This window comes from Lampetra fluviatilis, chromosome 40 (genome assembly GCF_964198595.1).
Source record: "Lampetra fluviatilis chromosome 40, kcLamFluv1.1, whole genome shotgun sequence".
In the NCBI taxonomy this organism is placed as follows: domain Eukaryota; kingdom Metazoa; phylum Chordata; class Hyperoartia; order Petromyzontiformes; family Petromyzontidae; genus Lampetra; species Lampetra fluviatilis.
In genome coordinates, this window is record NC_136314.1 from 9,534,004 (window position 1) to 9,548,348 (window position 14,345).

Genomic DNA, 14,345 nt, shown 5'->3' on the forward strand with positions numbered 1-14,345 from the left:
ACCGACCGTGCCGAATTCTACTGCAGGGCGCGCACACGCACGGGCGAGTGGTCCGGCGCGAACGCCGACGATCAGCGGGCACGCGGACGCACGCTCTGACACTCGCTCACACGCACGCTCTGACACTCGCTCACACGCATGCTCTGACACTCGCTCACACGCACGCTCTGACACTCGCTCACACGCACGCTCTGACACTCGCTCACACGCACGCTCTGACACTCGCTCACACGCACGCTCTGACACTCGCTCACACGCACGCTCTGACACTCGCTCACACGCTCTGACACTCGCTCACACGCTCTGACACTCGCTCACACGCACGCTCTGACACTCGCTCACACGCACGCTATGACACTCGCTCTGACACACGCTCTGACACTCGCTCACACGCTCTGACACTCGCTCAGAGACTCGCTCAGACACTCGCACACATGCTCTGACACTCGCTCACTCGCTCTAACACTCGCTCAGACTCGCTCAGACACTCGCACACATGCTCTGACACTCGCTCAGAGACTCGCTCAGACACTCGCACAGAGACTCGCTCAGACACTCGCACACACGCTGACACTCGCTCTGACACTCGCTCACTCGCTCTGACACTCGCTCACTCGCTCTGACACTCGCTCACTCGCTCTGACACTCGCTCACTCACTCTGACACTCGCTCTGACACTCGCTCACTCGCTCTGACACTCGCTCTGACACTCGCTCACTCGCTCTGACACTCGCTCACTCGCTCTGACACTCGCTCACACACTCTGACACTCACTCGCTCTGACACTCGCTCATACACACACTCTCCACGCACGCCGGCCGAGACGATCGTCGCCGGTGTTGGTGGCCGTGGGCGGGAATGGAACTCGGGTCCGCCGGGTTCGTAGCGCAGCGCTAACCGCTGCGCCACCGCTCCCCACGCCGCTGCCTACAAACGTTTGTTCGCGTCACCTGTAAGCGCACTAACAGAACCGGTCATTAACCGGTTCGAAACGATTTACTGCAAGTACAAAAAACTTTCTGGAGCGGTAAACACGACGCGTGTTACCACGGTGGGGGTGCAGCGGTGAGCATAAACCGCTTCTGTTCCTCACTAGAACTCCACCGGAATGATTTACTGGTCCCTGACTTTATGAACAGGTAACCGGTTCTTTCGCACCGCTCGTAAACAACCGTCCTAAATCGGGAGGTGCGGGGGAAGGACAACAAACTAAAACACGAAAAGAAGTTGAAAAATAAATGAGTTTTCAATCTCGGTTTAAAAGCGCATCGCTCCGGTGGCTTCCCAATATGGGAAGAGCGTTCCAGACGGCCACAGAAGCGCATCTGCGAGCGCGCAATGTGGCATCCGTCTTTGTTCGATGGCCAGCCAAAAGGCGACGCAGCAGCGAGGATGACCGGAGTTCGATCGTCCCCACAGCACGGGGCTGTTGCCGCAAGGCGCGGGTGCCTTGAGCACCGACACGCGGCAGGCCGCAGCAGTTCCACAGCAGCGGCCTACGATGGTGGCCGTGCGATACCAAACAACTCATCTGCAGTGCAAATTCCCTGCCGACCGAGCAATCTTAAGAGCCGCGGCAGCAAAGATCCCCCGTATAGCCTCAACGGACTATTGGGGCAAGTGATGTTAGCGAGCACCTATGAAGGCCGGCAACGGCACACGAGGAGGTGGGTGGCCAACACCACGCCCGGCTGCCTTTGTCTCCCGAGTGGCGATGTTTACACACTGGGTACTCATTTGAGGCCGAGTCGACCTAGGGGAGGCTCAGGACCAGTTCAGATAATCGTCACCGACGTTGGCCGCGAGCGGGAATCGAACTAAGTGGCGGTGACGTCACCACGACGCTTGTGCCAGGCCAAGTGCACCTTGAGGCCACGTGAAGTGTCGAACGCCCGCTGGCAGGAGGTCACGGGGCAGACCCAGCAGGTGCCACGGGTCGACTGACCGAGATGACCGAGATGACTGGCAGATGCACCACCTGTGCCCCTTACTGTACCAACTTGCTGTGCTTTAGCCACCCGGCACTCCGCTCGTTGTTGTGAGCGTCGCTCCTCCGCCCTCCGTTGTTGTTGGAGGGCGACTGCCTCCAACTGCCCAGTAGCGTCCTTCACAAGCCTCCTCCACTGAGGCCGATCTTGACACCGCTGGTACCAGTCATCGGCAAGTCCACTCAGCTCCACGTCCTCCTGTACCACATCACTCCATCTCTTCTCTAGCCCGTGCCACGCCCATTTAGCCCCCTCGATCCGGCCGAACAAAAGCTGTTTAGGCATGCGGTGGCTGGGCATGCGGGCTACATGACCCAGCCAACGCAGTCTTGCCTGCCGGAGGAGCTCACCGATGGGACATTGCCCAGATCTTTCAAGGATTTGTGAGCTCCTCACACAATCCAGCCTGGTTAAACCCAGGATGGATCGTAGGCAGGCGAGCCTAAATGTTTCCAACCGGCGAAGATGCTCCATTAGGGGGGTCCACGTTTCGCAAGCGTAGAGAAGGGAGGGAATGACCGTGGCCGAGAAGACCTGAAGCTTCGTGCGGAGCGACAGACCAGGTAGCTTCCACACAGCGTTACGCAACCGATGAAAAGATATTGCCGCTCGACTGATTCGGAGTGAGACCTCTGCTGATAAACTGGAGCCGGTCATAAGCACACTGCCCAGGTATGGGAAACTCTCCACTCTCTCCACAACTGCCCGATCACCGATTGGGAGTTGTGGGAGTGGAGTGTCCGATGGTACAACATACCCAGGCAGGTGCTTCGTTTTGGTGGGGCTGATGGTAAGGCCCCACCTCTTAGTGGCACGCTCCAGTCTCAGCAGCAGCGTCTCCAACTCCTCTTCTGAATGAGCAGCTATTACCAGAGGTGTGGACTCGAGTCATGTGACTTGGACTCGAGTCAGACTCGAGTCATGAATTTGATGACTTGCGACTCGACTTGGACTTGCATAACAATGACTTTGTCCCACCTATGAGATGTGGACTCGAGTCATGTGACTTGGACTCGAGTCAGACTCGAGTCATGAATTTGATGACTTGCGACTCGACTTGGACTTGCATAACAATGACTTTGTCCCACCTCTGGCTATTACCAAATCATCGGCATACATAACGTGGTTGACCAATAGGGAGCCATCCCTTGATCGCACCCGGGCGTCGATCAGCCTCCCATTATATCTGTACCAAATAGAAAATCCCCCGGTACAGCTATTGAAGGCTTCACGAACTACGCAGTCGAAATAGATGTTAAATAATGTGGGAGCCAGAGGACATCCCTGTCACACCCCAAGGTGTACAGGGAAAGGCTCCGACTCCCGGCTACGTAGTTTTACCCACACACACAGTAACACACACACAGTAACACACACACAAACACACACAGTAACACACACAGTAACACACACACAGTAACACACGCACACACAGTAACACACGCGACCACAAAGGGCCGGCTCGCTTCTGAACAAAACCACGTGGGACTGATGAACTTGGACCGCCGTCCCGGCACCGACCGTTTTGACCGAACTGAAACGCGAGCGCCGCCGAACCGAGCGGCCGCCGCGACGCGTCCACGCCCACGGGTTGCCCGCACCAGCTGCACGTAGTTGACCTCTCCCTTGCTGAACCTTTGCAGCGCCTGCAGCGCCCGCTCCTGGATGGGAAAGGAGACGCCCTGCAGCGTCTGCTGTTTGCTGTCCACGCTGATGTCAGTCTTCACCTGCACGGGGAGGGTGGCGTTGGACGGGGAGGGGGAGGAGAGCCGGGCCGGGCCGGGCGGGGTGATCTCACTCACGCCGGCTCACGCTGCTCTCCCAGCAGGGCACCACTGTGCGTCTGCTGTGCGTGGATGTGCGTGCCTATCTGTGCGTGCGTGTCTTGTGCATGTCTGTGTGTCTGCTGTGCATATCTGTGCGTGAGTGGATGTGCGTGTGTGTCTGTGCGTGAGTGTTTGCTGTGCGTGTCTGTGTGCGTGTGTCTGTGTGCGTGTGTCTGCTGCGTGTGTGCGTCACTGGGGAGCGGTAGTGTTCAGGGTTTGGAGCTGCGCTACGAACCCGGCGACCCGACTTCGATTCCCGCTCATGGCCAACACCAGTGACGAATATCTGAACTGGTCCCGGGCCTCCTCTCCTAGGTCGACTCAGCCTGAAATGAGTACCTGGTGTGGTAAGTGTGTGTCTCAGGTACTGTGCCGGTCTTCATGGCTGCTTTCTAACAGCACTTGTCCCAAGGCTCTATTAAGGGTACCAGGGGGAGCTTTGTCTGCGTGTCGCTGTTCCTTCCAGTGCCTCCCCATGCCTCCGAGTGTCTGGCGGTGTCTCTGCTCCTCCCTCCCTGTTCTTCGCTGCCTCCGTGTCGCTCCCGGCATGCCCTCATTCCAACCGCGTCTCCCCGTTCCTCTCGGTGCCTCGGTGTGTCTCCCCGTGTGCCTCCCCGTGTGCCTCCCCGTGTGCCTCCCAGTGTGCCTCCCTGTGTGTCTCCCCGTTCCGCATTGTTCCTTCCTGTGTATGGCCGCATCTCCCATTTCCTTCCCCACGCTTCCCCCCATCTCCCCGCGCCTTCCCACTCCTCTGCACATCACCCCAGCGTCTTCCCACTCCTCCCCGCGTCTCCCTGCCCCTTCCCCACTCCTCCCTGCGTCTCACCGCACCTCCCTGAGTCTCCCCTGCTCCTCCCTGCGTGTCCCCCGAGTCTTCCCCACGTCTCCCCGCGTCTCCGCCACGTCTCCCCCTCGTCTCCCCAAGTCTCCCCGAGTCTCCGAGTCTGCCCCACGTCTCTCCCTAGTCTCCCCACGTCTCTCCCACGTCTCCCCACATCTCCCCACGTGTCCCCACGTCTCTCCCACGTCTCCCCACATCTCCCCACGTGTCCCCACGTCTCTCCCACGTCTCTCCCACGTCTCTCCCGTGTCTCTCCCACGTCTCCCCACGTCTCTCCCGCGTCTCTCCCGCGTCTCTTCCGTGTCTCCCCCACGACTCCCCCCCCCCGTGTGTCCCTGCGGCTGCTCTCTCACCTCGTTGAGCTTCAGCTTCTGTAGCTCGGCCTCGGCGGCCGTGAGGGGGTTGGGTGCGTTGCTCAGCTTGAGGTGCTTCTTGTACCCGGAGAGGCTCACCTCCTCCTGCAGGTGAGAGGCACCAGTTCGTCACACACCGCGTACAACACAATTACCATCATATACAACTACTATACTACTCATTCACCATTCTATACAACTACTATACTGCACAATTGCCAAACACACAGTGGGCCTGTATAATTGGAGTTTACGTGTCTCTCTCTCCCCGTGGTCACGTAGATTTTTCACCGGGCCTTCCGGTTTTTCCCTCATCCACATTTGGAATCAACGTCACGCGTTTAAAGTACACTGGTACCTTGGTACACGTCGTTAATTCGTTCCAGAAGGTAGGACTTATACCGAAAATGACGTAAACCAAACGAATTTTTCCCATAAGAAATAAAGGGAAAGGAAATAATCCGTTCCAGAGTATAAGAAATTATATTATATATGGCATATTATACATTAATGGGGTTGTATAAAATAACGTAGACACTACATATTACTAAAATGCATACATAAATTAAAATAAATGCGTAAATTAATTAAAATAAATTGAAATAAAATTAAACATCACTTTACCTTGCTGAGAGGAGTTGACAGCCTACGAGGATGGTGGTGAGGAAGGGGAGGAGTCGTGAACGGGGTCTACGTGGGTACGCGGTGACTCATCCCGACCCATACAAGTTCTAGCAAGCGCGTCGTATCCCAAGCAAGACGTCGTATCCCAAGACATTTTTTTCTCGTCAAAACACGACGTATACCAAACTCGACGTATTCCAAAGCGGTCGTATAGCGAGGTATGACTGTATTTGGCTGCTGTGAATGTCCACGCGGTGACGACACAAGCCACCACGTTGAGCTATCATTTGTGATCGCCGGGTGCACTTCTCAAAGAGAGCCACGTAGGCTCTTTGGGCCTTTACCTGGTAAAATAAAAAATAATAATAAATTGCCAATTAAAATAAAAGTCGCTGTAAAGAAACTGCCAGCGTAGGTCTCTGTGAGTCCGAGTGATTGTAGGAACCCAGCACCTCCGATTAGCACGGCTGGCTACGTACGGTGCATACATAGACTCGCACGAAGACCCATAGTCACACAGAGACCCATAGACTAACATAAACCCATTCTCACACAGACCCATAGACTCACACAGAGACCCATAGACTCACACAGAGAACCATAGACTCACACAGAGATCCATAGACTCACACACAGACCCATAGACTCACACACAGACCCATAGACTCACACACAGACCCATAGACTCACACACAGACCCATAGACTCACAAAGAGACCCATAGACTCGCGCAGAGTCCCATAGACTCACGCAGAGACCCATAGACTCACGCAGAGACCCATAGACTCACGCAGAGACCCATAGACTCACGCAGAGACCCATAGACTTACGCAGAGACCCATAGACTCACGCAGAGACCCATAGACTCACACAGAGACCCATAGACTCACGCAGAGACCCATAGACTCACGCAGAGACCCATAGACTCGACCGAGAACTGTCGCGGATTGCCTGTGCCCCTCTCCTGACGGTCGCCCCACCACAGCACGTTGCACCGGGCTCGCGTTTCCATTGCAGTAACAACATCATCATAACAAAACGTACAAAAAAATTGGTGTCTGAGTATACGGGGTCCTTATGCGAGTACAGGAGGCTCTCGATGATTCGGCGTTAATGACGGGGAGGACGGCCGCAAATAATTATAAATCGCGGATGATTTAAAAAAAACATCAATTTTCTGTGGATCTCTCTGCCAAAACGCACCAATATGGGTATAGATTACGTTTAAGGTAAGAACATTGAGTTTGCGCAAAAATTGCAGTAGGGAACACTTTCCTGCTCCCACGCAGAAGGCTGTAAGTGGATAGCAGAACCACGCCAATCAAACGCCACCCAATGTTGTAAAAAATATGCAAATACAGAGACTCCTCTACTTACGAACATTGGACTTACGAATAGACATGGTCCGCATGTCCAGTTGCCCGTTCGGACCGAGAGTCGTAAATTCAACCGCCGCACAATAGATAGCGGTGGTGGTATCTACATTTGCAGAACGTGAAGAACCAGTGGCATCTACATCACACAAGAGATGATGCAACTTTTAAAGCCATTCCCCGTGTTTAGTGTACACGCCGTACAACACGTTTGGAATCGACAGGAATAAAGTTGGAATTACGAACAAATCGACTTATGAACAGACCTCTGGAACCGAACTCGTTCAAAAGTAGAGGAGACACTGTACTGTACTGCAGAGGCAATCGATGGGTTTCAGATTAACCGGAGCACCCATATTTGTTCGGTTTTAAGAACGTGAGACTTGTAATACACAATTCCAAGAATAACGACGCGTAACCGTTTTTAGATTATTAATTTGGGCTTGAGGGGGAAATAATCCACGAGTTGTTCATTCGTGTCAACACCTCAGGTGCGCGCGGTTAAATCCGCCAATCGGATAAACTGCACGTGGACAAATCGGGAAGTCTACCGTCTATGATGCTTCATGCGAGTCTATGGGTCTCCTCTATGGCTCCCTGTGCGAGTGTAAAGGGGGGTCCCTCCCCACCCCCCCCCCTTGCTTGAGTTTAGGGGTCTCTCCTCCACTCCGCACATCGCTCTTTTGCCCAGTCTAGCCAAGACCCCCAAAAACTGTGGGTGCCATCGCCTTGCTCGGGAAAATGCTCGGAACTCTTTTTCTTTTTCTCGTTGCTTCAAAATTTGGCAGCAAAGGCAACAAGAAAAGCCGTGAAAGGCGAAAGTAATAATAATGTTAAATGGAAAGAGAATTACGTTCGCTCACGCCTCGCGTACGCACGGCTGGGAAGGTGACTCGTTGCAGTAAATCGATTCGAAATGTCCAAAAATTCACCGTTCGTGATGAACGAACACGGCAGCACGTGAGACGCACGATGCGAATGAGACGGTACAGACGGGACGGGCAATATAAATCAAGGGGTAAAAAACTGAGAATTGGCGACGAACCTTTACATTCCTGATACACACACGCATGCGCGAGCGTGCAAAGCCCTCGCGAAGACTTTTGTAACCCATCCCTTGCAACATCGACACACAAGAGAAAACGTTACCCTGGGTAGCCGACACAGACCGCTGGGGCGCGTGCTCTCAGAGAAACACCTATGAAGGCCGACTTGGGCGCATGAGGTCGATTGGATGTGGTCGGCACCATCGAACTCGGGAGATGGGTTTTCGCGGCACGGTGTGCTAACCGCAGCGCCGCCGCTGTTACCTAACATCAACTGTTACGTAACGTGTGCACAAGCACACACACATGAATTACACGATTTATGGGTTAGAGATGTTAACTCCCTCGTCGCCTGGTATGCAGGATGGTCGTGGGTCCGACCCCAACCCTGACGCCTGTGTATGTAGAGTTGGCATGTTCTCCCCGTGGTCGCCTGGATTCTTCTCTGGGTTTTCCGGTTTCCCCTCTACATTTAGAATCAACATGGGTTCAGAGTATTTGGCTGCTATAAATGTCCACGCGACGATAAGCCACTTCGTCGAGCTGCCGTTTGTGGCCAGGTCACTTCAGACAAAGGGATATGTAGCTCAGTGGGCCTTGCCTGGTAAATCAAAATACAGTTCGTTCTCCTATAGCGCGGTAGCTGCGTTCCTGAAGAACACCTTCTTATGGAAAAATCGAGTTATCATAAATAATACATAACTTAGGGTAAAGCACAGTCCGCGATAGCACGTGAGATGCGTACGCAGGCCGAACAAAGACTGAGGTGCGTGGGCAACATCTAGAAGCATCCAGCAGCATCCCAATGCTCTGTGGGGCGACGCTACGCTGAGGCAGCCATTACAGCGACCGTGGTTACGCTCACTCCATCGCCGTCGCAACCAATTTGGCATCCGCGTCACGGCAAAAATGTTGTCCACTATAATACATTGGCAGCGTTAACGTGCGCTGCTGTCACAGCCCTGCACAAAGTGCGCAGCAACCATCGACCCCCCCACAGGCCTTCAGGCCATGCTTCCACCCCCGCGTGAAAGCCGCCGTGTCACCCCATGATGATGCACCACCCCTACCAAGTCCTGCGCCCTTGACCCCCCCCCACCCAGTTGCCAGAACATTGCTCCCTGGACAGAAGCTCGCTTCTTCTCCTTCGCTGCTGTTCGGATAGGGAACCGCCTCTCTGATGAACACATTGTCGGGGAAATCACCGATTCTGGTGTTCAGGCCTTCGAATACCGAGCACACAGAGACATGGGGCATCTCCTAACTTCACCACACACCTGGTAGTGAACCAATGATGATGCCGATTAGATGAACTAATGTCCGATATGCCTGCTGTTCACAATTGCACACCAATGCAAGAAATCGATACGTCCAATTTCGCGCTTTTGAAAACAACACGCGTTACGGGAGAGATAGAATGCAGTCATCGTGTAGAGACGGAAAACAACAGACCACTTAACCGCCACGGTACGCGTGCAAACGGACAGTCAGGTGGTGTGTTAAAGGCCTCTGATTGGTGCAGAGAGGCCTCAAAGCGGATTGGTTAGGGCCGGAGAATTGAACCAATTGGTTGAGAAATTAAAACGTAAAAGGCGGAGGGGGGGGGGGAAACGAGGGCGGACTGCCGGGGAGACGTTTGACGATCGTTAGAGAGGAGGTGGACGAGGATTGGACGAGGGAAACGGGGGCGGGGAGGGGGTCGAGGGATATAAAAGGAGCAGGAGTGGAAGGGGCGGATGGAGAGAAGGTCTAGCATCGAGAAACGAAGAAGCCCGGGGCCTAGGAATAGCGTTTGTATCTGCAATGAAGGGCTCTTGGACAAGCAAGGACGTGCGTCGCCGTCACCGCAGTAGCACCAAGTCACATAAATACATTTACAGAGTGAAGCTGCAACCCAAACGAACTCACGCAGCTACACGCCCGGGCCGTCTGAAGCTGCGTCGATCGCAAACGCAGGGAAAGCTCGCGCACGCACACACACGTGTTCTGTGACGCTTTCCAACGCACGTGTTGTGTCCCCCCGGGGAAGGGGAGGGGCAGGGCATTTAATTAGCCGTGCTGGAAGCCGACGGGACGGGTGGCGGTGAGGGCAGGCGTGAGCTTGAACAGTCCCGGGCCGATCCGGCAAAAACCGCTCCACGGGCTGTAACCAGTCCGGCTATCGGCACCGTGTGTGTGCGTATGACAAAACAAAGCAGCTATGCTGGATTTCAGTGTTAATATTATATTATTATATTATTATTATTGAAGTACCGGTGAAGACGCTGGACACCCAGGTTGAGGCACACGTATATTTATTTTCAGCTTATCGGTACAGGACAACACTAGAGGGGGTAGCGGCCCCCTCACCCGGATAACTGGGGATACCCCCTAGCTAATCTCACCTATCCCCAAGTCCTCCTCTAACGAGCTAGTGGAGGCTAACTGGCCCGACACTGGTGAGTCGGGCTACGGTCTCCGGAGTCCCAGGGTCTAACCCTGGTTCACGGAACCACGCCTCTGGCTCGCTCCTCTGCAGCCCTGACAAGGGCGGCGTCGAGGGGAGTCCAGGGCTCTAGCTAGAGGATCTTCACTCTTCCTCCTTCGTTCCCAGACTGAGCCCCGAGCTCTCTTTGTCCTCCCCCTTTATACCCCCCAACAGGATCACAACCCCCCAGGCTGCCTGATGCGGACGTCGCTGCGGGCACCCCCCCCGTGTACTCCCGTAACTCCGCCCACTGTGTTTGTTACCCATTGGATCGTATGCACTTACAGCCCTCCCGTAACAGCCCTACATCACCCCCCCCATTACAGCTCGCAGCCGTCCCGGCTGCAACAATTCCAAATAAAGGAACAATTACCCCTCGACCCCGTGTGTGCCTCATTTTTTCAACAAAATGCAAATAGAAGAACAACAACAAGAACAACAACCATACCCCCGAAGGGAATGTCCGACGCACCCCCCCCCCCGCATAAATACGAAATCCGTAAGCACGTATGTACAACTAGCCAGGAACTCCCCCATCACACACAGCACACCCACGACACACAACGCACCCACAACACACACACCGCGCCCACACAACACAACACACTCAGTGTGCAAGGAGCACACCACCGACGCAGCATACAGTAACCATGACACGTGAAGGAAAATAAATTTTTTTTTCTTTTTCTTCCTGCTGTATATTATAAGAGTCTGCGCATTTTAGCGCGCGTCCTTGCCGCAGGCCCGTCACACGGGGCAACCCCGGACGGCGGACCATCCGGTGGCGGCTGTCCCATGCGAGGTGAGGTCGCGATTGAAGTCGCGCGACTGTCGGCATCACCTGTGGGGGTTCCAGGGCGTGAGCCCGTCATTCCCGGTGCACCTGTGGGTGGGACAGCCGGCAACACATCAGGCGAGAGCAGCGACGGACCCTCCGAGTCGGTCGACCCCCCACATGCTTGGCCTCGCGTGCGTGGCGTGGGCCCCCGCACCGCAACAAACGGCTTCAGCCTAGAGGGGTGTACAAACCACCGGCGCCTCCCCCATTGGATTCGAACGCACTGAGGCCTCAAAACCTCAATAACCTCGACGGGGCCCCGCCACGGGCGTACGAGTTTAGAGGAGGTCGCGAGTGGTACCTGGGGACAGTGCAGCCATGCCCTGTCCCCCGGCTTCCACTGCAGCACGTGCGCGCGAGCCAGTCTGAGGCGCTCGTTCGCCTTCTGACGCCTGTCAGAATTTAGCCTCGCCGCATCCCGCGCCTCAGTCAGTTTGTCAAGGTTAAATTTAACGTGATCGTCCAATTTAGATTTGCCCAGCGGCACGGGGATCTGCAACTGTGCCCGAACAGGTGGGTCGGGTTCGCGGCCATACATAAGAAAGAAAGGTGAAAACCCCGTCGCAGCATGGGGAGCCAATCTGTATGCCGCTAGAACCCCTTGAATTTGTAAGTCCCAATCAGCCTGTGAGTCCGAAACTTGCTGCGACAACATAGACGTGATGGTGCGATGCAGACGCTCGACCATCCCGTCCGTTTGCGGGTGATAGGGGGAGGTTCGAATTTTTTTCGTTCCCAGGAGATCACAGACTTGTTTTAGGAGTTTCCCCGAAAAATTTCTACCCTGGTCGGTCAACAACCGCTCCGGGGCACCTTTGTCCATGACATAACCTTGGACAAAGGCGTCGACGATGGCTGCTGCCGACTGATTCGCCAGGGGCCAGGCCATAGGCCAGCGCGTAAAATATTCGACCCCAGTAAGCAAATATTTATTTCCCCTGGAGGTGGCGGGGAATGGCCCCAGAATATCCAGTGCGACCAGTTCATTTATTCTGGAGACCTGGATGGATTGTAAGGGCGGGTTCGACTCCCGTGCCGGTGGTTTGCGCTGCGCACACTGAGGGCATGCCGCCAACAGATCAGCGACATCCCTTGTCATACCCGGCCAAAAAAAATTCAGCTGAAGCAAGGCGAGTGTTTTCTGGGTACCTAGGTGGAGGAGGCGCTCATGAGCAGCCCACACCACCTTACCTCGTAGGCCAGAAGGGACCACCAGCCGGTGACGCTGGGATTTCCCGTCCCAATGCATAAGCAAGCCCGCATGGGTTTCCCATGCGTCGGCATGACCCGTCACACGCCCCCTCTCCCCGGCGCGACGACGCAACGCGAGGAGGGAGGCATCCTCCAACTGGAGGCGCCCCCATTCATCAACGGGCAATCCAAGCAGGGAATCTCTCCCCTGTTCGGCGATATCAATGGGGACTACCGTTTCATCGTCGGCGGCCGCCGCCAGGACCGGAACCATCACGTCCCCCACTGGCTTGCAACGCCCCGACCCCAGGAGACATGCGCATTCGGAGGCGGTTGGCATCCGTGACAGAGCGTCAGCGTTGGTGTGGCGAACGCCCTTACGATAAGTGGTTTCAAAACTGAAATCCTGGAGGACCTCCAGCCATCGGGACAATTGTCCCGATGGCTGTTGAACCTTCAGGGCGTACTGCAGTGCCGCATGATCTGTGCGGACGGTGAAATGCCGACCGTACAGATATGGGCGATACTGTTGGATGAAATAGACAATTGCCAACAGTTCCCTACGGGTGACACAATATCTTTGCTCCGTTGGAGACAACACCCGACTGCCGTACGCGACCACCCGTTCCACGCCGTCAACCACCTGGGAAAGCACGCCTCCAATACCCGTGTTGCTCGCGTCGGTGTCGAGCAAAAACGGCCTCGAAAAATCTGGGTAAATCAAGGGAGGAGCCTTCACCAGCGCGTCCCGAAGGGAGCAGAAAGCAGCTTCCTCATCCTGACCCCAGTGGAACCGAACCCCTTTAGAAGTTAACGCGTGTAGGGGTTTGGCAATTGTTGCAAAATTAGCGACGAAGCGTCGGTAATATGATGCGAAGCCAATAAAACTCCTGACCTCTCCCACCGAGGTGGGAGTCGGCCAGGAGCTGACACACTGCGTTTTGGCGGGATCGGTAGCAATACCCGAGCGCCCTACGATGTGCCCTAAATAACGCACCGACTCGCGTAACAAATGGCATTTTTGGGGCTTAAATTTCAAATTAGCAGCCCGCATCTTTAGGAAAACCGCCCGCAACCTCTGGAGATGTTCATCAAAAGTTTTACCAAAGACAATAACGTCATCCAAATAAATCAGGCACGATTCCCATTGCAATCCAGCCAAAACCAATTCCATCAATCGCTGGAAAGTTGCCGGCGCTGAGTGTAAGCCCATCGGCAATCGGTTGAATTGGAACAGGCCGTGCGGTGTACGGAAAGCAGTTTTAGGTTTAGAATCATCGTCCAGAGGAAGCTGCCAGAATCCCGAAAGTAAATCTAGTGTGGAGAAGAATCGCGCTCCCGCCAAAGCGTCCAGCGATTCGTCCATCCGTGGGAGCGGGTATGCGTCGGCAACCGAAATTTTATTAAGGCGCCGAAAATCCACGCAAAACCGCAACGAGCCGTCCTGCTTTTTAACCAGGACGATCGGCGCTCCCCACGGGCTGGTGGAGGGAGAAATGATGTCGGCGGCTAACATGTCATCAACAGCCGATTTGACATGGTCCTTTTCGGCGGGACTTAACCGAAACGGATTTTGGCGAATTGGCGCGCTGTCACCCGTGTCAATATGGTGACGCAGCAGGTGAGTGCAACCCAAATCATATTTATCACGACTGAAAACGTCGGAAAATTCCCTCAGTAGCGTTCTAAGCTGTTGGCGCTCTGAATTTGTCAGGTCCGTCGATCCCGCACAAAGCGCGTCGATCCACCCTTCATCGCTGTCCGAATGTGGGAGCATCCGGGAAGCAGTGCCAACGTG

General features: G+C 54.9%; 1 protein-coding gene across 1 annotated transcript in view; it reads right to left on the reverse strand.

The window, feature by feature from the left end:
• The window catches only part of LOC144946228 (twinfilin-2-like), a 35,691-nt gene that overhangs the window by 3,390 nt on the left and 17,956 nt on the right, over nt 1-14,345 (reverse strand). The window contains exons 5-6 of the mRNA XM_078875090.1: nt 5,009-5,113; nt 3,590-3,715 (exon numbers count right to left, since the gene is read on the reverse strand). Of these exons, the coding sequence (XP_078731216.1) occupies nt 3,590-3,715; nt 5,009-5,113 (231 nt within the window). The remainder of the gene's footprint in view (nt 1-3,589; nt 3,716-5,008; nt 5,114-14,345) is intronic.